Raw genomic sequence first — 23,332 nt, forward strand, 5'->3', positions numbered from 1 at the left:
GCTTAGCAAGACCCCATCTCAAAATAAAACATAAAAAGCGGGCTGGGAATGTGGCTCAGTGGTTAAGCATCCCTGGATTTAATGCCTGGTATCACAAAAGAAAAGAAAAGAAAAGATAAAAGGTCAGGAACAGGGCTGGGGTACAGCTCAGGTACTTAACAATCACAAGGCCCAGGTTCAAACCCCGGCACCAAAAATTGTGTGGGAAAGATAAGAAACAAAACTATATATAAGAAACAAAACGCTTACCGGGGAAAAGCTAGAAGAACGTATAGGAAAGTGTTAACTATGGCTGTACCTGAGAGGTGACTATGGGTGACCTTCATTGTTAAAATTTTCCATATGATTTTTAGCAAAGTAATTTGTTAATTGCTCACTTAGCAACAAAAAGAGGGATTGGAAAAGTACTATGCAGCACGGCTGGTGAAACAATCAGTCCTCCCACAGACGTTCCTGTGCCTGTAGGAGGGAGAGGGTCCACCCTCAGCCTCAGAGCCAGGATCTTCTAGCCCCTACCTGGACTCCATGGACTGTGGGGTAAGGTAGGCTATGGGTTCAGTTGTGTCCTGTCCCTAAAAAACAAGCAGCCAAGACCCCGAGTACCTCAGAATGTGCCCTTATTTGGAAATAGGGTCTTCATGGAGGTAATCATTTTAAAATGAGGCCACTGGGGCAGGCTCTAATCCAGTGAGACTGGTGTCCTTATAAAAAGGAAAAACTTGCCAACAGACCCACACAGGGAACACGCCATGTGAAGATCAGGCAGAGGTCAGGCTAAGCTAAGACGGCAGGCAAGCCCCAGAAGCTAGGAGAGAGGCTCAGAAGAGATGCTCCCTTGCAGCCTGAGAAGGAACCAACCCTGCCAACATCTTCATCCTGCACTTTTGGCGTCCAGAGCTATGAGTCAATAAATTCTGTCATTGAAGCCACTCGGTCTGTGGTTCTTAGTTACAGCAGCCCTGGCAAATTCATTCAGTGGGGAAAGGCCCGCCTGGACTCTGGCCACAAGGAGACCTTTGCAGTCACTTGTCTCTCAGGGACTCAGTTTACATATCAACACTGGGTTTCAAGTTTGGTTTTAGTTTTAGCCCCAGAATAAGATCTTACATAGAAGCCCAAATATAAAAGGTCAAAAAAAAAAAAAAAAGATCAGGTGGAAGCCTGGCCCGGATCCCACCTCTCTGCAAAGCAGCCTCTGGAAACCACGCATCCAGATCATCTGAAAAACTCTCCAGCACCCCATTCTAAGAAGCATGAAGGAGAAACCCACAGGCAAGCGCCACAGGGCACCGAGCTCGGGCCCCCTCCAAGGGCTGCCACCAGCCACAGAGGTGAGGCTGACACCCATGGCACCAACCCCACAGGCCACCCTCTCCTCCCGAGAGCTCCAGCTGCAGACAGGCCACCTGATGTTCCAGCTCTGCCACATCTAAATTTATCCTGCACTCCAAGGCCGAGCAGATGCTGTGCCTTACCCGAGCAGGGTTAAGTGGCAGAACCACAGGAGTGACGCGCCCTTATCACCCCAAGGACGGCGATGACGTCCGCAGAGACTTGGTTTCCCTGACGATGAAACCAAGAGCTTGAATGCCAGCCTGGCAGCCTGCAGGGGACGAGGTCACGGAGACGTGAGAAGCTCTGACCGTCCCACGGGCCACAGACGCCTCGGGGCACAGAGTCAACAAGGAGGAGAGAAACAGGGTCACCATTCTCTCTAACCACGGTGGAATCCAGCCTTTCTTCATTCCCTTTTTAATTACACAATAACACACCGATTCATTCTCCCTTTACAGAATTACCTTGCAGATGAAGCTCGGGTCCCTGTGGACCTCCACGCCTACCCAGGGCAACCAGGGTGAGGACTCTGGGCTGCAGCCTTCTAGGACATACACGTGTCCTTTCAAAGAAACCCTCCAGGCCAGGAGAGGGGTCTGGGCAGGAGGGGTGCTGTGGCGCTCTGGGACAGGCCACGTAGCTGGGGGGAAGGGGCAGGGCTGGGGCTGTAGGACTCAGGGTGGGCTTCCAGGAGGAGGAAGCTAGAGGTAGGTGCTGTAAGGAACAGAGATTCAGAAAACTCTGAGCAGCTGTCCCTACACTGCCACCCACTCCATGTCAGCACTAATGTCATGGCCCACTAATCACCCATAGCCAACTCAGCTTCCTTGGGGAGCTCTAAAGTCCTCTCCAAGTGTCCCTCAAACCACCACTGTGCTGACAATGACGGCAAGGACATCAGTGGCATGTGCCACTCCCAGCAGCTCTACCAGGTGGGTACTAGTGTCTCCATTTTAGGTACAAAGAAACTGCCAGGGAATGGCCCAGAGAAACAACCCAGGGAAGTTGAATGACTTGCTCAAAGTCATAGCTGGGCACATCAGAGCCACCCTTTGACCTTGGCTTTGACCTTGATGATGACAACGGAAGATCCTTCTGTGAGGCCACACCACTTTTTGAGGGTGACCCATGATACAGCCCAGCACCCACACAATGCCCAGTGCATAGTAGGGGCTCGAGGACTGTCCACTGACTGACATTAGTGAACAAGAACTAAGGCAGCTCAAGGAAGTCTCGCGGTTCTGGGGGAAGTTGGAGTTTTTTTTCCATGTTGAGGCCCTACATTTTCCTCTAGGAATCCCCCACAGCCAAGCGCTTCTGCTCCTGGGAAGAGTTAAGCTTTGACAAGCGGCTCTCCCAGGAGACGGCTCAATCTCCCTGTCCCGCCCGCCCGTGAGGGCTGGGGCAGCATGGTGGCACACCAGGCTCAGCAGCCACTTCTGCAAACAGCCTCCTCCTAAACGCTGCTCCTGCCGGGGGTGAGGAGGGACCTTGATTTATTACACAGCTTTTGGACAGTTCCTACAGAAATATTGCCAAACACTGGAATAATCAACTCTTTCACTCAAACCCCCTCCTACTTTTTTTTTTTAAGCGAAAGAATAAAGTACGCAATGAGTCTGAGCTAAATAAATAAAAAGGCCACACTTTTGCCCAACAGGACTTTCTGCGTCACTGAGAAATATCTGCAGACCTCAACAATCTTTTATCTTCGTGATGACGTTTCCAGCCTTCCAAGCTTTGCACATTCTGAGAACTTCTTTGATTTGGGCCCCTAATGATCTTACACGAACAATTAGCCCATTAACTAATAATGTCATTACTTGATGTTTCGCCAGCAGACGAGCAGACATTGGAGGACGTCTCCCTCCTCTCAACAGTCTGTCTGCCCTCTGCCAGTTCTGTCTACAATCAGTCAGCTCATGTCTGGGGCTCACACTGGAAGCAGACCCAGGCAGCAAGGAACCTCTGTCTTAATACTGCCACTAACTACTGTTCTGGTTTCCAGACGGAGGAAGAGGAGGGAACGAGCACTTGATCCATCTACCCACCATCTGCCCGTCATCCATCCATCCATCCACACTGTGCCACAGTGAAGACTCTCAAGTGAGCAGGAAGTGTTCTAGGCCCCCAAGGACCTCACAGAAAAATGCTCTGGGAGGCTGTGAGGGAAGCCACTTCCTCTGGGGAAGTTCTGATGGGTGCAGAACCTCACCACCATTCTTCAGCTTGGTGACCTGTTCTTCACCATCACAGAACATTCTCAATCCGTCATCACATGGCCATCCCAGTCAATCTCCTGAGCTCAGCCATGATTGAGTTCCAGGGGGGCAGGAATCAGCTGTTTCTCCATGAGCTGCACATAGTAGGTTCCCAATAAACATTTGTTGAATAAACAAGCAGCACAAACTTACAAGATACAGTAAAGAGAGAATGAGACCCACAGGAATGTCGACCCTTGGAGCCTGCAGTGAGTCCCTCTGCTTTGGGCACTGGCTGGGGCTCATGCCCCAAATGTTTATGAGTCAATAAACTCCAGCTGGTGGGAAGCTGGTGCTAGGACCCAGGAACTGGACTGTCCTGGGCAGTCACCCTGCTCCAGGAGCCTGTTCACTCACTTCTGAAATAGACACAATGTTCATTTCCTTGAGTTGAGGATTCTGTGCAAACGTAACACGACAGCAGCTCTGGGGAACCTGGCCGGCCAGGAGCCCCTCGCTGGCCTCCCCGCTTAGTGCCTAGGAGACTGTGGCTGGGGTCTTGGTGTTGAGCTGAGCCTGCTCATCTCTGTATACTTTCTACGCTGCCTCCCGAAGCTAAACTCTCATTCCTTTAAGTAACTGGGCTAAGGTTAAATTTAGATACAGCAAACACATGTCATAAACTTTTTAAAAAGAGCCCGAATTTCAAACATTTCACCTCCTTCAATCCTTCATTCACTTAATGTTTGATGAGCCCTATTATGTGCCAGACACTGTTTGGGGAGTGAACCAGGCAAGACGCAGTCACTTTTAACATGGAACAACCAGTCCAGTGGAGGAGACAGAAAATACACAAGTAAATGACTAATAAAAGATGATGACTTCACACGGAGGTATGGGGAGAGAACATTAAATAAACAGCACCGTGTGGAAGAACGCAAGAGGGGGGCGAAGGCTTCTCTTGGAGGTGAAATTTGGGCTGATTCCTAAAAGCGCCCTGAAAAAAAAGTGTGGGGAGAACATTCCAGGTGGAGGGGAGAGCAGGTGCCACAGCTCCCGCCTGAAGACAAGCTGTACACAAAGGTGTACAGCCGAGAAAGGGAGGAGGAAGCCCGGGGCGGCTCGGGCAGGGTAGGGAGAAGAACGTCAGGCCAGATTTGCAGGGAGAGACTTGGCCTTCTTTCCACCAACCTCTGACTAAAACCCAGCACTGCCTGCCATCATGAATGTCGACAAGGGCCCACACAATGCTAGCAGTGCCTGGGGCTCGTCTCCAGCACAAATGACACTCCTCTTAGAGTTGTGGCAGATATATGAAAGTATCACTTATGCTCATCCCAAATTCTAAATTACAATAGCTATTAGACTAGCTATTAGACCTTGTTATTTAAAGTATTAACAAAGAAGCACATACATTTCTATATTAAACATTTTAAAAGTATTTAATAACTGCATTTGAAAAGAACTGGTTTCCTTGGTAACCCCCTGTGGTCCCTTTCATATGTAAAAGCCTTGTTCTGAGAAGGGGTCCATGGACTTCACCCACAGCCAAAGTGCTTGCTACCCACAGAAAAGAGTTGGAGGTTTACCCCAAGTAGGATAGGTTTTGGCAGGAAAATGATTCACAGGGCGGTTTTCAGTTTTTCAAAATCACCCCATTGCTGGGCAGAGCAGCCCGTGCTTCCCAGGGCAGCACCAAGGCAGGCCAGGTCATGGCTTCAATGGAGGGGCCAGCGTCCCAGGGTCCGCGTGGGCTCTGTCCTTCCCTCTGATCCTGAGCCTTCCCACTGCACCACCCTACTATCCTCTGGCCACGAGGGGCCCTGGAGCCTCAGCACAAAGCCTGCCCTGGGACATCCAGCCAAAGCGCTGCAGAGCAGCGTGTGTGTCCACAAGAAAACAAATGCGGTGTCTGCCACTGTTTGGTTTGTGTATTGGTCTAGAGGAGAAATGAGATTTTGATTTAAGAAGGCTTCCAGCAGGACCCCAGCAGAGGCTGTACAAACACTACTGCAACTGCCCGCAAACAGGCGGCAAGCCCGAGCCCCGGCCCAGCCCACGGGCTGCAGCCCCTGGTCTGTGTCAGTCTCCTGTTTTCCTGGGCTTCTCTTCACACTGCACACACACACACACACACACACACACACACACACACACACACTTCTTTCAAAACTCTTCAGAAAACAAAAGCATCACTCCCATCTGGCAGTACACCATTCTCACACCTGCCTGGGGTCCTGGGCCCTGCCAAGAGCCCCGTTTAAGGGCCTAGAATGGGGCTGGGGCCAAAGGGTGAAGCCCATGCACAGTCCAATCCTGTACTCCCAGGTCCCCTTCCAGCAAGGAGGGTATTAGTAGGAGAGGACATTTGGGTGCTCCTGGGGCAATGCCTGGAAGCCCCTGGGGAGGAGGGAGCAGGGAGGGTACCTGAGCATCTGGTGGCAGTGCAGGCCGGGCAGAGCACAGCCTGTGAGGCCCCTTCACCTCGAGGCAGAAGAGCAGTGTCTCAGGAGGCAAGTGGAGGGGAAGCAGAGCCAGGTCCTCGAATCTGGAACTAGGCTGCCTAGTGATAGACTGTCTGTATCCTCTCCAAAACTGAGGTGGTGAAGCCAAGCTCCCTGTGACGGTGTGGGGAGGCAGCTCAGTCCCCAGGGTGGAGCCCTCTGGAATGGGATTAGTGCCCTGGTAAGAAGAGCCCTGACGGAGCTGCTTCCTCTCGGTTGATGACACAAGGATACTATGATGCTGTCTGCAGGCCAGGAAGCAGCCTTGATCTTGGATTGCAGGCCTTCGGAACTAGGGAGTAAACACCTGTGTCAAAGCCTCCCGGCCAGTATGACTGGTTACTGCAGCCAGAGCTCAGACAGAGATTGAGAAGAAAGTCTGGAAGTGCGCATCCTGCTGCTGGTACGAGGTGAAGCGGCAGCTCTGGAGTGGCCCCTGTGCTCAGCTGCCCCTTCCAGGGCCTCTGGCTACAGAAAACTGTCCGGGTCTTTTTGGTGGGTGGGGGGTGGTTTTGAGTTTCTCTGATTCCCAGGCAGGGACATAGGGAGTAAGAAAGAAAACCCAAGAAACTCAAAGTCCCTAGCCAGTCTGCCCTCTTTCCACCTCAGGAGTCTTCTTATGTCTGTTTTACACACAATGTCCAGGGTTTCAACTGCCCTTAGCAAGAGGGATAGGGAATAATATATCCACTTCCTCTTGTCTGGAACGGAAGCCCTTTAGTTCATATTTTTGTTTTATATTTTTTTTATTATCATTATTTTTAGTTGTAGATGGACACAATATCTTTATTTTATTTATTTATTTTTATGTGGTGCTGAGGATCGAATCCAGTGCCTCATCCTTGCTAGGTAAGTGTTCTACCGCTGAGCCACACCCCCAGCCCTTGTTTTATATTTTTAAGACACACGTGAAATAAATATAGTACAATATTAAGATTTCTTTAATCGGGATGTACTCTCCCATCCGAAGCCCTTCCTGAGCCGAGATCACTCACTCCTCTTCTTCTCTCCTTCACTCGTTCGTCCAGCTGACGTCTCTCACACCCCTTCTGTAAGCCAAGTGCCAACTACACGGCCATGAACTTCAAAGATCCAGCCCCTTCCTGAAGAGCCACTCACACTGTGGGACGAACAGATGTGAGACAGTAGCCCAGGGAGGTGGTCTAGCAGGAGCAGCCTGGAGGCTCTGGGCGACTCTGACCATGGCTAGTTTTCATTCAGGGCCAGGGGGACTTCTCTGAGGAAGTGGCCTTCAGAGCCTGTTATGCCCTCGTGACAGCTACCTGCAGACACCCCCCAGGCAAATGACTTCCAAGGGTGGACTTGGCAGGCCAGGCCCCTCCCAGGTGGGCTTGGCCTCGCCCCTTTGTTCTGCCTCTGTGTAATCCCCCCTTTTGGGGAACCTTTCTCCATGTTAAGCTCTCTCCTCTGGCTCAACACATGGGATGGTCTCAGGGCAACCCTTGGTCCTAAGGAGGAATGTAAGATGTTCCCGGGGCCCATAGTGAATGGGGAGTGAAGTGACATCCTTCCATCAGAAGAAAGCTAGGATCTGCCTCCAGAAGAGGCATCTGGCAGCCAGCAGGCTCACCCAGGAGGAAGGTGACCGAAAAGACTCGGACCACCCACAGGAGGGCCTTTCTGCCCTCAGGAGTATGTGGTGACCATGGCAGCTGAGGTCCCCACCCCAGCCCACCTCTGGGCCCAGTCTCTCCAGGCCTAAATCAGAGTGACAAAGAATGAAATGATCTCTAGGGGGGTAATGGCCAGTCACCAGAGGCGCTCTCCCCATGACTCTCTGAAGGCCACTTGTGAGTCCTGGGTAGTCCTGGAGGTAGTCTACCTGGCCACTCGTGAGTCCTACCCTGAGCTCTGCCAGCCCCGGGAGAGCAGCCCCTCCTCTCTCCCCCTGGGCCCGTTGATTCTCAAGTGTGAACATGGGTGTCCGAGGCCACAACTCAAAAGGGGCCAAGCAGGGCAGTAGCTGCTGGGAACTGCAGAAAGAACACTGGAGAACTGAGAAGAGCAAGTCATGGTCTCATCTGGTCCCCTCTACTGTGTTCACAGTCATTATGTCACCTACAGCTAGGGAGACAAAGCCCAATGGACTAATATCCTGTCACGGGACCAGGAGAGAGGGCGGGATTGAGCCCAAGTCTGCTGGATCCAGAGCTGCAATTCCTTAGGCCAGCTCCACTCTTGGCTCCAAGGACCATGGAGATTCTGACCTTAGGGAGGGGTTAAGGACGGCAGGTGCGACTCAGGGAGCTCCCCATCCTGCAGTACCTACCCTGCTTCCCCCCTCACATCTGCCTTTTTGTCTCATAAATGCCAATCAAGTGAGCCCCTCCCCTACACTGGACACTGTAGGCTATCCAGTCCCCGCTGGGCCTGAGTATTGTAAAACATGTGACCTCTGACAGTCACAAGCAGTTGAGGGGCCTTCCTGTAGCAAGGGAGGTGCCCACCCCAGGGCATACTGGGGAGGAGGGCCAGGTCCAACCAGAACAAAGGACCAGCCTCCTCATGCCCACCCATAGAAGCCCTCACCCAGTCACCCTGGCCTCTTGCCTACAGCCATGTCCTCAGCAGGGTCACTTGGTGTGTTGGCTGTGCCAGTCCCCACAGGAGATGAGCTCCTGCCCTTGTTGGAGTGGCTACATGGTGCTGAAGAGAGAAGGCAGGGCTGTGTCGGTGGGCAGCAGCTCCGTGATGGGCATCACCATCTCCAGCAAGAGAGGAGGAGAGCCCAGAGCCAGGGCTGTTCCCCGAGGGCAGGGTGCACAGGCTCCGGGGAGGAAGAGAGGAAAAGCTCTATGTGGGGCTCAGAGACAGGTGGCCCCCCCACTGCCCTCCCCTGAGCTGTGCACCTTGAGCCAGTGACAGAGCCACTCTGCACCTCGGTCTCCCCATCTGAGTAAAGTAATAGCAGCTGCCGCCAAGGGTGACTGGGAAGTGGTCACTGCAAAGAGTCAGTGACTGCTGGCTGCATCTTTATGCCTGTTAGCAAAGATGTCGGCCTCAAGGGCCTCCCTGGACAGACCACATTGCGTTACCAGAGTCGCCTCTGACTCACTGCACAGTGGCCTGGAGAGGGTCAGTGGGCTTACCTATGGTCCTCCGGAGATCTTCACACTGGCTGATGTGAGGGAACTTCAGGATTTCTTTCCACTTCTTGCTTTTCCCTTTGCGCTTTCCTCCGCCCCCTGCAGAGGTGGGAGAAAGATGGTGGGCAGATGTTTGTGCTGTCCCAGGTCCAGCCCCTGCGTCCCACCCACTGAACCAGCTTCCTGGGCTGGGAGGCGGCGGGGGCTCTAGGTCCAGCCAGTGACCCCACCCCCACCCCAAGCTCAAGATGCACATGCTTCTTCCAGGCCAGCGTGGAGTCTGCTTCCTCGTGGTCCCACGGGGGCCTCCCACCCCAGCAGAGAGCCCCCCGCTTCCCCACCACGCCAGCATCCCGTCTCTGCTCTTCCTATGGCATCTCCCAGCCCTTCAGCCCCTGGGTGCCTGGTAACTGGCAGGGGCCAGGCCTGTTACATCCTACCTCTCCCTGTGGCCTGGGAGCTCTTCATGGAACAAGGCCATCAGCCAGGGGACTGCGGCCACCTCACTGCCCTCATTTCTCCCTCCTGTTTCCTGCAGAGTCTCCTTCCTCAACTGGGCCAGATGTGGGGGCCAAGAGTTCGATTTCCACTTGTCCTGGGTACCTCCTCCCTCAACCTCCCAAACCCAGAGCCTCTGAGGACATATTTCTCAAGACTAGAAGGAAGGACTCCTGAAAGGTCCTGTCCTCCCTCCTGTCCACCACAGTGTGCAGATAGAACAAACACGGATGTGTAATGAAATAGTGTCACGAACAGGCATGTGTAGGGGCACACGGAGGTGGATGAGGTGCATACTGGGTTCCCACCACCCCTGCCACTCCTCCCAACAGGGCACAGGGGACAGCCATCAGGGAAGCACACAGCAATGGGTGCCATTTCTGCACCTCTGGACCTAGGACCTGGAGGCATCTATGGCATGTGGCCAGGGGTCCCTATGAACCCAAATGCTGTTGCCAACCCCATCCCCACAGTGGCCCTCGAGGTTACCATCTGCCACTGACTTTGCCAGAGCTCATGTGGTCCTTTGGGCATCCAGTATCTCAGGAATTTAAGGGCCCTTTACTCCTTCAGGGTTCTAGGCAGGATGCTAGCTCCCTGCTCTGGGTGGGTGATGGCCTTTCCACTCACTGGCCCTCCCAGGAAGGGTCTGGCCAGGACAGGGCCCCTACCCCTGGCTCTGCCTGGCTCAGGCCCTGTGGCCTCCCAGCTGTCTACGCACACCTGGGCATGCAGCCCGCCCCCTCTGAGCCCTCTGTGAACTAGAGACAGGAGGCCTTCCTCGTGACGCTGACAGGATAAGGAGGTAGTAAGCATTCAGAGGCAGGCACAGAGCAGGGTCCCTACCCGTCATCCCCACTGCCCTGGAGAGCCAAGGCTGAGGCCTGCTTAGCATGTGGGCCGGCTCAAGTGCTGGTGGCCAGGGAGTGGGCAAGGGAGCTGATGAGGCAGGGGACGCAGGGCCATGTCTCCATTCTGCTCATCCTGCCTCTACCTGGCCAGGCCCAGTTTCCTCTCCCCGGGTCCCTGCAGATGGCAAAGGCCTCAAACTTCAAAGGACAGAACAGTATGTATTGGGCACCTGCCATGGCCAGCCATCACTTGAAAAGACCTCGTGGTTCCTGAGAACGGCTGAGGGTGAAACCACGGGCCCACGTCACAGGTGAAGACACAGGTGTGCACCCCACTCCATGCTCATTCCCCCCGCCACCCTGCGCACATGTGCGCACGTGCGCGCACCCACCCTCACACACACACACACACACACACACACACACACACACGAGAGCACTTGGGCTGGCCCTGCCTGGACTGAGTCCATGCCCCATCTCCCCGCACTCTTCACCCTCACTCTGTGTGGTGGGAAGGACTCTACTCCCCCTTGACAGATGAGGAAACTGAGACAGCGGGAAGAGAGAAGCAAGGTGGCAGAGTCTTCAGGACCCTGGCTGAGGGGACTCCTGGACCTGGGATCTGGCCCTTGATGTCTGGTCTATACACTTCCCTTCTGGGTGCACTAAAAGCAAGAGGAATTCTCAGAGGATCCAAGAGATCTGGTGTCAGACCTCAGACACCACCCAGCGTGTGATGATGGGGCAGGAGCCCGAGGCCCACGCCGGCAGGCGCCCAGGAACACTGCCAAGCAGACCAGAGCCCCGCAGGGTTCGCTCAGCCCAACCCACATGTGGCTTGTTTGTTTGCCTGCTGCTCAATGAGCCAGTTGCCAACAGCTAAACACCAGCAAGTTTCACACACAAACCCAGCTTTTGGACTCCTCACCCACAACCAGGCTTCCCACATGCGAGAACCAGCTGGAGCTGGGCAGCAGCTGCCCCATGGACAGGACACGTGGCCTCCAGATGAGCTGTCCCCAACAGCTGGGGTCCTCTTCAGGTGGCCCGCCTGGCCTCTACAGAGGGTCACATGTACACTCCCAGGGAAGGGGCACCCTCTCAAGAAACCAGCCTAAACCATAGTAGGTGGGCGAGGTCAGGTCTGTCCCAGCAGCTCACAGGCTGTGAGGCCCAAAAGGGCCATTGGATCTCATCTGGTCACATCTCTCCCGTTCCCTGTTCCCACACTACGGATTCCCAGACCTGGCTGGGACAAGGCACCTGGGTGTGGGTGATAGAATACACATAACATACAATTTACCATTTTAGCTATTTTTAGACATACAATTAAGGCGCTTTAAGAATTTTCTCAGCATCCCGAAAAAAAAAGTGTACCCATTAAACAATTCCCCATTCTCCCTCGTCCCAGCGCCCCCTAGCCTCGGTTCCACTTTCTGTCTCCATTACTTGGGTCACCTCACATACAAGGAATCACACAAACGTGTCCTCTGTGCCTGGCTGGCCTTGCGGAGCACCAGGTCTCCCAGGTTCACCCAGGCTGCCGCAGGATCTCCGCTTTCTAGGGCGGAATCCTATAGGTGGTATGGATACACACTTTATTTATCCACTCATCTGTTGAAGGACATTGGAGCTGGTTCTACTCTAAGGTTCTGCTGACCACTGCTGCTCCATAGATATTTGCATACGAGCAAATACATGTCTGAGTTCCTGCTTTCAATTCTCAGAGATGAGTGGCTAGGTCCTATAAAAAGCCAATGTTTAACTTCTTGAGGATTCCAGGATCTACTCTTTTTTTTTTTTTTTTTTTGCGGTGCTGAGCATACAACCTAGGGCCTCGCGCGTGCTAGGCGAACTCTCCACCACTGAGCCACAACCCCAGCCCTCCACGATTCACTTTTGACAACCAGATTTCTAGGTTGCAGCCCAACTCTCTGATTGGACCCCAGGAAGGTGACTTCTTATGAGGCTCCCAGGTATTTCTCAGGCAGCCAACTTTACTCACACTTACATGTACACAGTTTTTATAGACTGCTTTTTTCATTAATTCAAGAAAATTAACGTAGATTCATTAGTTCATTCAACCAATGTTGAGTAACTCCCAAGTGACAGGCAGGTGGACAGGTGGGTGCCAGGACAGGGCTACGTTGAGCAGCGAAGACAGACGTCAACACTTTACTCCAGTGATCACCATGCCCCTCGAGGCTGCCCCACTCCCACCCAGTGAACATCTGGTAATGTCTGGGGACATTTTCAATTGTCACAGCTAGACTGGAGGGACACTACTGGCATCTGGGAGTCACAGCCCAAAAATGTGGTTAAGCGTTGTACCATGCCCAAGACAGACCCCTAGGACTCTGAATGATCAGCTCCAAAATGCCAACGGTAGCGCTGTGGGGAAATGCTCCTTTAGTTGGTGGGAGTTTTGACCAACACTTAGGGAAAGAACGGGGGTTGGAGATTTGCTAGTCATGGGGCAGCCATGGTTGGGGGGTAGAGGTGACAGGAAAGGCGAGGCCCAGAGGATGTTGCTGAGTTGGTGTCAGGGAAGGAGGGCGGGCCCCACACAGTCTGGTGGTCTAGGTGATGTGGAAATTAAAGAAATGCAGCATTTCTTAGACACGCAGTCAGGGGACATTGGTCCTGTTAATAAGACATCATCCATTGCTCCTCACTTGGGCCCTGGTAAGCAGATCCTACTACTGAGTCCATCTTACAGAAGGAGAAATAGAATCCCAGGAAAGCAAGAACCCTTCCTCCAAGCACTTGGGCCATCTGTGACCACCTGAACCAGGCTCAGGTGTCCTTCTTCTCACACTAGTATTCTTTCCAGCGGCCATAAGTGAGCAACACACCAGAGAGGGAAAGCTGAGGAATCTCCACATGTGGGCAGGAGCGTCCCTCTTGCCCTCACATCAGTGGTTCTGTGTGCCCCCCACCTGGGAGCGGCAGTCTCCTCCCAGAACTTGTTACAAATGCACATTCCACCCCAGACCACTCCGGGAGGGCAGGCAACTTGGGTTTCAATGAGCCCCAAGGTGGTTCTGATGCACACTGGTGTGAGAACTGCCCTAAATCCAGAGAAAGTCCCAAACTTCACTTAGTTCAAACCCAAAGACGGGCTGCTCTTTCTGGGAACTTCTCCCTCTGACTTCTCTCTGCCTCCCCACTTCTAAAAAAGATCTGCAGAAGCACACAGGGGCTTGGTCACATTGACTAAAAATTTTCCCCCTGGCTCCCAAATTTGGTGGTCCTGGGCTCTGATTCTGACAGGTCTCAGGCTGCTGTGCCTTGCCCGACACAAGCTGAGCATTTGCACAGTAAGACACTCACAAGTGTTGAAGCCCCGCCTACTGGGGGGACCCTTTCCACTGAGCTCTTTGAGAGTCTTCTCCAGAATCCTGGTTCTAGAGCACCAAGGAGCAAATCTGATTGGCTGGCCCATCTTTCCTCTCCAGGCAATGTGTCATGGGCCGATCTAGAGTCTGCTACCTTCCCATCAGTTCTGTGCTTATAGATGGAGAAGAAGGGTGACAGCAGGACCAAGCAAGTGGCAGATCACGCTGAACTTTCAGGCCAGACTGCAAGTTCAGGGTGGGGGCACCATCACCAGAGGCAGCTCTAGTGAGAGAAACCACCACCTCACCTCCAAACAGCATGGCCACTGCTGGCTAATCAAAGGCACAGAGAGGGACGTGATCTACAGAGACCCCGAGGCTGTCTGGTACAGCCCTCCCGACTGTGAAACTACTGCAAGGGACCAGATCTGTCAGAACTTCTCATTAAGTGGTGAAGCAGGTCTTCAGAATAGCACATAATGGCCACCAGCCAATGTGTCCAGGACAGCAGGAGGAACTGCTCTCGAGGCACTCGGATCCCAGTCTGGGAGGGTCTTGGGTGTCCTGGTGATGGTGTGGGAAGGATCCCTCCTCTGCGTTCCCAGCCACAGAAGGCCGATGACAGCTGCTCGGCCCACCACTGGAAGGCAGCGTGACAGGTGACAGTGCATCTGTGCCGTCTGGGGGCTGCAGAACCTGCCGACACTCTCACACCTCAGCTTCCCCCAGGCCTGCGACAGGGTGGGCTGCCAGAAAATACCACTGGGGGAGCCGTGGGTGTCCTTGGGATCAGATGTGGCCGGACAAAGCAGAGGCAGCTCGGTTTTCTTCATGAGGCCAACTGCCCCCGCCTGGCATCTACTGCCCACCCCTGACCCCCATGGGTAACTCTTTCCCATCCACCTGGGCTCTGCCATCTTCACCACCACCTTCCTGCTGAGGCTGATGAGGGGGAGGCTGGCTTCTCATGGATTCCACCTCTTTTAATCTGGTCTCAAATATAGTGAGATTCCAATTACGGGGCCTGACAGGGGCCAGGATAGGAGTGACCCACACCTTTGCAGAAGTGACATGACTCCAGCAAGTGCACTCAGGGGACTCGGCCTCCAGGGGATTTCTCAACCCAATACACGTGGCCACCAGTGTGAAAGGGAGACAGGCCCAGGGCAGTTATGAGAACGCCCTATACCTCGGCCGCAGTCTCCTCACCTGGGACGGGGTGGGGGGGACCCAGGATGGGGCGCAGAGCCCTTTGTGACAAGAGCTTTCCTTTGAGATCCCTGAAGAGGACGGATGACACGGGAACCACGGGGTGGGTGAGGCCCGTTCTGGTTCTGTAGCTCCCCTTCTGAAAGCCCCCACAGGTGGCTGCGTCCCTGCCTCCATACACTCACCTGGTCAAGGCAAGTCCAGCTCCACCCTCCCCGCCCACGGGCCGTGCTATTCCTGTGCCCGATCGGGAAGGTCAAGCTCTGGGGGTGGGTGGAGACTGCTCCCCATCCACAGGTTGATAAGTTTGGGGAAACTTAACAGCAGGGGTTGCCAAGCCACCATGGCCCAGAGCCTGCAGAGAGGGTACTATGCCACAGACGCCGGTGGCCTGAGTCTACTGTCCTTGGGGCAGGGACCACCAGGAGCTTGTAGGAGCCATAACCTTAGTGTTTGCAGGAGTGTCCAGGGCCTTCCTTGGAGCAGAGGAGCCCAGGGTGGGCAGGAGGGGAAGAGGGGACATCTGGGCATACAGAGCCACCCCTTTCCACGGCCCAACCCACTGCCAACTTTACCACAGAGTGGGACTGACCCTTTTTATGCAAGAGCATCAGTTCAAAGACTCAGGAATGGACCCCGAGTCACGCAGGATTAGGTCATGCAGGCTCGGTTCAAACTGCTGACACTCTGATGTGGGCACAGTTAGGCCCGGGAGTAACCTGCCAAAATTCAATAAGGTGGAGGGGAGGAGGCAGCAGCAGGGGGCAGGGACTGGAGAATTTTCCAGACCCTATCAGCCTGCCTGGCGGCTTAGTCAGGGGCTTCCACATGTGAGAGGACGCCACAGAGGAGGAGACAAAAGTCATGGTGGACAAACAGAGCAGGAGCCCCAGCCCTCCCCAGGCCTCCTGGCAGCTCAGCTCTGTAGGTCTGAACATGGGGAGGAGAGACACAGCTCTGACCCCAGAAATTTCCAAGGCACTGCAGTTTTTCAGCTGGAATACCCCAAACCTCCCATCCAGAGTGAGGGAGGCGCAGGGTGCAGCCCAGGGCATGGGGCCTGTGGTGTGTGGGCAGGTTCTAGCACCTCCAGGCCCCACCTCCTAGCCACGCCACAGATGGGGTTTCCAGGGCAGAAAAACCTCAGCCACAACCAGAGGATCCCACAACCTCAAATTAGGAAAACCAAAGCCAACACCAGGCCTGTTAACTGGTCACCATGGGGACAGGGAGACAGGCCCCTCCCCAGCACACCACGGAGAGGTTGGGACAGTCCTGCCCAGGAAACCCTTACTCTGAAGACAGTACTGACATTGGGCCACTTCCCATCAAAGCTGCCTCTCTGAGTGACAGAGACAGGTCATGCTGTTGACCAGGGACTCTCACACCCATGGCCCCACAGTCTCTTAACTACAACACAAATGTATGTCACTGCCTTGTTGTGTGCCACATGCTCGTTGTGTGCCCTTGGTTAAGTCACCTAGTGTGTTCTCCTGCACATGAAGATGGTGTGGCTACCCACTATGCATTGCTGTGTGGAGGATTAGCACCACCTATGCGGAGTACCTCACATAGAAGAGGTGCCACTGTGATCGTCACCACCACCCCCCATCTGCATCACAACTATCATCACCACTACACACTAGTGTAATAACTCCATCATCCTCACTGCCTTCATCACCACCACCTCCATCATTACCACCACCATCATGATCTCTATCATCACCAACACCATCATCCTCACCGTCATCACCAACACCACTACCACCACCACCGTCATCATCCTTCCTACCACCATCACCACCACCTCCATCATTACCTCCATCATCACCAACACCACCAACACCATCATTATTACCACCATAATCATCCCCACCGCCATCACCATCATCAGGCTTTGTGAGTGACTGAACTGACAGCACAGAGCTAGCATGGGACAAACGGTAGGTCTCAAGTCCAGGTCTTGTGACTCCACATTTAGCCCCACCTCTACCCTTCTACACCCCACCTCACAACCTCCACACCACAGGAAGCCATGCAAGGCTGCCCAATCTGCCCTGCGACCACTCTGCGCTCACCTCCCCCTCTAGTCCTCTTCCCCCATCTCCAGCCTCCCTTCCCCCTCCTCAAGCACAGCCCCCTCCCACCTGAGGACTTTGCTGGGGCTCAGGAGTCAGCAAACCATTTCAGTATAGGGTCACGCAGGACTCTGAGTCCCACAGACAACCCATAAACAAGTGGGCGTGGCTGCATTTCAATAAAAGTTAATTAGAATTAATTAGAATGCAGACTTGCTGAGGGCAGGCACCTGCTGTGACTTGACCCTAGTGACTGCTCCGTGGCTCCTCCATGGGTGCATGAACAAGCCGATGAGCAGGCAGAACAGAGGGAAGGTTCGGCTTCCAGAGGGACTCAGAGACCAGCCAGCCACACAGCACACCCGGGTCCTACCTGGGCCTCTGGTTCTCCTTTCTGAAAATGGGGCGCTTCACCTTCCCAGCAAGGGTGGGGCACACACAGCCTCTCCAGCCCACCCCCTGTGTGTGTCTCCTCATCTCACTGGGTCCCTCATCCTGACCCTGGACCAAGGACCCCTTCTCCTGGGGCAGTGTAGAAAGAGCAGATTCCTTGCCAGATGGGCAGGATAGGACTTCTGACTCCTCTAAGAGCTGAGTGACCACGGGCCACAACCCCAACCTCTCTGAGCCACAGTTTCCTAACTGCTATGAGAGACAAATGCCCGGCATATTGCAGACGGTCAGGAGGTGCACTCGAGGCCCTGCCGTGGGCCAGGTATGGTGGATGCTGACCCCCTCCTCTCCGTCCTCTTTCCCTTGAGAGGAGGCAGATGCCCCTCCCCTTGCAAACCCTGCTACAAGGACCTCCCCAAAGTGTCTTTTCAAGGAAAGTAACTTTTAAACATATTCTTGGGTTTATGATGCTTTTGCCCAACCAACTTTCAGAGTTGAGAAAATCTGCCCTCAAGAATGAATAATTCACTGCAAAAGTAATCCCCTCCCCTCAGCAGAGCCCAAACTCCGTCACTTGTGTCTTCGTTATGTTTCCTCTGGTTAAAGAAGAAGAGCAGGGCTGGGCTGGGCTCATGGTGGAGCACCTGCCTGGTATGTGTGAGGCACTGGGTTCGATTCTCAGCACCACAGATAAATAAACAAAATAAAGGCCCATCGACAAGGTTTTTTTTTTTTTTTTTAATATTTTTTAGTTGGACACAATAGTTTTATTTTTTTTTTTATTTTTTATGTGGTGCTGAGGATCAAACCCAGGGCCTCAAACGTGCTAGGTCAGCGCTCTACCACTGAGCCACATCCCAGCCCAGTCCATCAACATCTTAAAAAAAAATTAAAAAAGGAAGAGCAAAGGGGGTAAAGGAGGGGAGCTGTCCCCTGAGAAATGGCCCTGGCAGTTGTGGGTTGGCTCCTGTAGCCCAACTGTGGCTATTTTGTTAGAGAAATAAACAGGATTATTTGCTCAGGAAAAATGCCCCAATTTTTCATAGGATAGTCACAAAAATATTTGCATTTCCCTGTGAGTAATAATTGCTTCAGCTTTCCCCAGAATTTTTGTATTACCCACTTAAAGACGCTGAACAAACTATAGAAATCTTTCCCAGGTCGCTGGGTATGGTGGTTCAGGCCTATAATCCCAGGTGCTTGGGAGGCTGAAGCAGGAGGATCATGAGTTTGAGACCAGCCTCAGCAATTCAGGCAGACCCTGAGACAAGGGGACTCAAGCCTTCCTTTCACTCCCAAGGACCAAGGCCTGGAGAGTGGTGCCCTGCTGGAGACTTACAGGCAGGCTCTGGGCTGGGCCAGGCTCTCTGTGACCTTTGCCCTCTGCACTCACCCTCCTCCTTCCTCTCAGGGCAGAGGAAGATGACAAGAGTTTCCTCTGAATGCTTCTTGGGTTGTAAAACGGCCAAGGAGAGCTCTATTTGAAAGATCAGGTTTTTACCCTAGGAATTCAAGATCAAATATGCACACAGAAAGGCTCGCCAGCCACCAGGAACCCAGGTGGTGGAACGTGACCGTATGAGTTTCTTGCTGCTGCAGTAACAAATTGCCACAAATCAAGTGGCTTCAAACAACATGGATTTGTCATCCAACAATTCTGGGAGACAGAAGGATGAAACCAGATTCACTGGGCTTAAATTAAGGTGTTGGCGGGTCTGGCTTCTTTCAGGGGACCCCAGGAGAGTCCATTTCCTGGCCTTTTCTAGCCTTTAGAGGCACCTGAAATCCTTGACTCAGGGCCTCTCCTCCATCTTCAAAGCCAGCAGTCTCTGATCAGGCCTCTCGAGCTGCATTACCCTGATCACCTTCTTTGAAGTCAAATCTCCTCTGCCTCCCTCTGAGAAGGACCCTGGACACCTGGATAATCCAGGACAATGTTCCCATCTCAAGAGCATTAACTTGATCACATCTAAAGAGTCCTTTATACCAGGTAGGTAACATATTCACAAGTTGCAGGAACACATGACACCCTGAGGAAGGTGACATATGAAAGTCTACCACAGTGGATATGAGGACTGCAAATGCTCCAAAGTCAGACTGGGTTCAAATTCCATCTAGGTCATGTACTAGCTGTGTGACTCTGGGCAAGTTACTCAAACTCTCTGGGATTCAACTGGATCCTTTATAACTGGCAAGACACAAAAGAGTCAATCCGTGGAGGCATGAAAATCATTTAGCACAGTTAAGAACACTCAAAGAATAAGGACTATTATCCCCGCTCTCTCCAGCAGACTTGGAACAATCGGACAGCCAAGCTCAGAGGAACCTTGGTAAGCGCCAGCCACACTCAGTGAACAGCTGGGGACAGAGGTGCAGAGAGGATCTGGGAGTCATGCAGGTCACAGAGCAGTTCTCAGGCAACCTCCCCCACTCCCCAGTGCCCTCTAACCACCACCTGTCATAACCAGTCTAAAGGAGGGCCTGGCATGGCCCCCAGCACCCTGCACCCAGTAGATGCTGAAGGGCACAGTAGCCAGTGAGTTGGGGAGGGGGGCGGGGGAGCGCTCCCCAGCATCACATCAGCAGGAAGCACCTGCAGGCACAGCGGCAGCCAGATTCTCACACCACAGTTCCCACCCCACCGCCAGGCTCAGGGGCCAGATCAGACACAACAAGTCTTCCCCCAGGAGATGACTGCAAGGCCCATCTTGGCTGGGGACACCGAGACCCATGTTCAGGGCCAAGAGAAGGTGCTCTGGACTGCAAATGTCAGCCAGGCCCCTGGCTGCCTGCCCTCACTGGGTGACCTTCCCACATCAGAAAAGCAAGGCCTGGACCTGCCCGGTGACTCTCAATCTGAAACCCATGTTCCAGGGTCCAGTAGCCCCATCCCTACCTCAGAGAGCACCAGAGGAGCCTCCCAGGGACTCACAGGCTGAAGTACCAGTCAAGCCGGGCAGTGGCGTTCATGGGCGCACACAGTTCAGGCTGAACAGACCTGTGCAGAGGTGTCTATGATTGGCGAGTGGGAAACGGTGCCTCGCCTCACAACCAGCCAGTTAGAGGCAGATTCCCCCCAAAAAGGAGAGAGTAGTCATATGGTCCTCGGCAGCACGTCAACCAGATCCTTCAGCTTCTACCCGACTCACCCATGGGCCCTCCCCAGCGTTGACCCCCGCGCCCCACAGTCCCACAGGTGACACCAGGACATCAGGGACGGCCTGCAGAGGTGCCCTACAGCCCATCCCCAGCCCCAGGGGAAGATGGGGGCAGGCCTGGAACCAGAGGCAGTGCTGGGCTGGCCTCCAGGCCAGAGCAGGCCTCACCTGCCTCCTCCCGGGAAGGTCCTTTTCTGCCTTGGTCCTTCGTACATGCCACTCCCACTGCCAGATACGGGCTTCCAGAATCATTTTGTAAAATTGAAACATTTCAAGTTTACAAAAACAGAATAAAAATGCTAAAAACGTGCATCCGCTGGTCTTGTCCAGGGGCAGTGCTATCTGCGCCCGATAAAGGCTCCTCATGACAGTGGCACTCGGCGTTGCCTCAGAACACTCAGCCCTGTCCTCAGGTCTTGGGTCTCAGTGTACTCCCTGAACCGCCCCCATCCATCCAAAGCCAATGTCCCCATGTTTCTTTCCTGCCAAACGCCAATCTTTTGCTTTGAAAAGCAGGTACAATTTGTCAGGAGACACTTATTCATGACTTTATTGGGCACCCATCCAAGAGGACAGGGACGGGTCCGTCTTGCTGCCCAGGGACGCGCCAGTGCTGACAGGCAGCAGGCTCCACACGTGTCTGTGAATGAGCTTGAGTGTCAGTGGGCAGCAGCGTTGCCGAGGCCCGGGCCGTGCTGAACTCTGCTCTGGCAGGGAGGGAAGGCGGCAGGGGAGGAGCCTGGGTTCCCACAGCTCCAGCCCTGGGAGCTGGACCTCAGAGGCTCCAGGCCAGGCCCTCGGTGCCCAGCACGGATGAGGCTCTGGAGAGCTCCTCCTGGGCTCTCCAGGGCTCCCACATCCAGGCTCTGGCCCGTCAACCACACAGGCCTGGGGAGCACGCTGCCCACAGCCACACCCTGCTGTGAGAAGCAGCTGCCCTGGGAAGTCACAACAATGGGCCAGGGACCAGGGGACCAGCCCCCCACCCCCCACTGGCCACACTTGGGGTCAGGCAATGCCTTCACTTGTGGCCTCCTGCCTCAGAACTGCTGGGCTCCCACTCCAGACAGACCCTCCAAGCACCCAGGCAGTCCCAGGTTCAAGTCCGGGCCCCCTCTCCTTTGCCACCATGTGGACTCTGGGGAGCTGCTTCCTGTCCCACGTGGCTTCTGCTCTGTGGAACATGCTGATGCCCAGGCCCACATGAAGAGGGGGGGACACCTGGAGCCGCTCAGCACCGAGTCCTCAGCGCCTCCCACGGCCAAGGACTGGCGAGGGCTCCAAGGGGCTTCCTGCCCTTCACACTGAGGAACCGATGCAGGGTCCCCATAGGCACACTCACACTCACACACACACACTCTTACACCCGCGCACTCCGTCACACACGTGCACTCAGACACATGGCCAGGCTCCTTCTGACCCAGGGCTGTTGAAGGACACCCAAGGGCCACCCACCACCGCAGAGAAGCCGGGAAGCCACAGGACAGGTGGGGTGGCCAGCAGCTCCTGCATGCAGTCTGGGAGGAAGCCTCCTCTGAGCCTTCTGTTCCTGGGACATGTTTGTTTCCTGGGTCTCAGTGACATGGCCCTTTAAATCTCACCCTTCTCCAGTGCGGCACTATAGCTAGCTGTCCTCTGAATCCCAAGAGCAGGGCTCAGAGGCTCAGTCAGAGGCCTACATCCTGTCCCCATAAGGGCACAGGTAGTCCCCTGGCAGGCCAGGACGCCCTGTGTGAGGTTTGGGAAGTGTGGCACTCCATATTGTCCTGTGTCACACTGTCACTCAGCCTCCTACTAAAGATCAACTAGCACAGAAACCCCCTAGAATGATGCTCATCCCGGGCCCAAGGGAGTCCTCGGAGTTGTCCAAACCTCACGAGGGAGCTTTGCTCCCAGCCCCTGCCAGGAACAGAGGGCGCAGGAGGAGGTGTGCACCTGGGCCAGGTGAGGCATTGGGGCCACGGCAGTGCAGCCCCCTACCCTGCAAGTAGAAGGCAGGGTGACGGGGCTCCTGACCTGCGACCCCCGCCAGAGCCAGCCCTGCAGCAAGGCCTCTTGGTAACCCCTCAGAAAGCGGGCCAGCAAGAGAGCAGGCTCAGGGGACAGATGGAAGGAAGGAAGGGGAGGGGATAGGAGAGGAGAGAAGGCAGGAGGGAGTTGCCCAAGCACCCCCACAAGACAACTGCTCTTTCGACAAATTCTCAGAGGGTCCCGGGAAGAGCACCTCCAGGGGAACTAGTTGGAGTCAGTTCTTGTGTCCCCTAGACGGACAGGCACTGAGACGACCCTGGGTGGGTGGCTGGTGAGGAGAATATAGGGTCCCCTGTGATAGTGCTGGGTGCTGGTTAGGGACTTCAGTCAGAGGCCTGTGGCTGAGCTCAACCACCCCCTAGCTGGGTGACCTTGGGCTAAACACTCTGAGCCTCAATTTCTATATCTACAAAATGGGAACAAGAACTTGTACTCCGCCATTGAGGTTGAGAGGTAAACTGAGAGCCAGGGAGCACGGGGTGCCCAGGGGCCCTCACTGTGGCCACGTGGTTGCTGTCACGGAGGGCAACCACTCAGCGCCTCCCCCATGTTCAGTCGGGAAGCTCCATCCCTCAGCCCTGCCCATCAGCCACCACCGGGAAGCTGCCTCTGAGTCACACCTAGATTCT

The 23,332-nt window shown here is 54.3% G+C and overlaps 1 protein-coding gene across 2 annotated transcripts in view; it reads right to left on the minus strand.

Moving 5' to 3' along the window:
• Positions 1-23,332, minus strand: part of Grk5 (G protein-coupled receptor kinase 5) — a 189,921-nt gene that overhangs the window by 98,343 nt on the left and 68,246 nt on the right. The window contains exon 2 of one of the 2 annotated variants that reach the window (XM_027929952.2): positions 9,151-9,246. In XM_027929952.2, the coding sequence (XP_027785753.1) occupies positions 9,151-9,246 (96 nt within the window). Of the gene's footprint in view, positions 1-9,150; positions 9,247-23,332 lie in introns of those variants that run through there. The other variant, XM_071610860.1, reaches the window with a different exon arrangement.

The sequence above is a fragment of the Marmota flaviventris genome, chromosome 4 (assembly GCF_047511675.1).
Source record: "Marmota flaviventris isolate mMarFla1 chromosome 4, mMarFla1.hap1, whole genome shotgun sequence".
Classification (NCBI taxonomy): domain Eukaryota; kingdom Metazoa; phylum Chordata; class Mammalia; order Rodentia; family Sciuridae; genus Marmota; species Marmota flaviventris.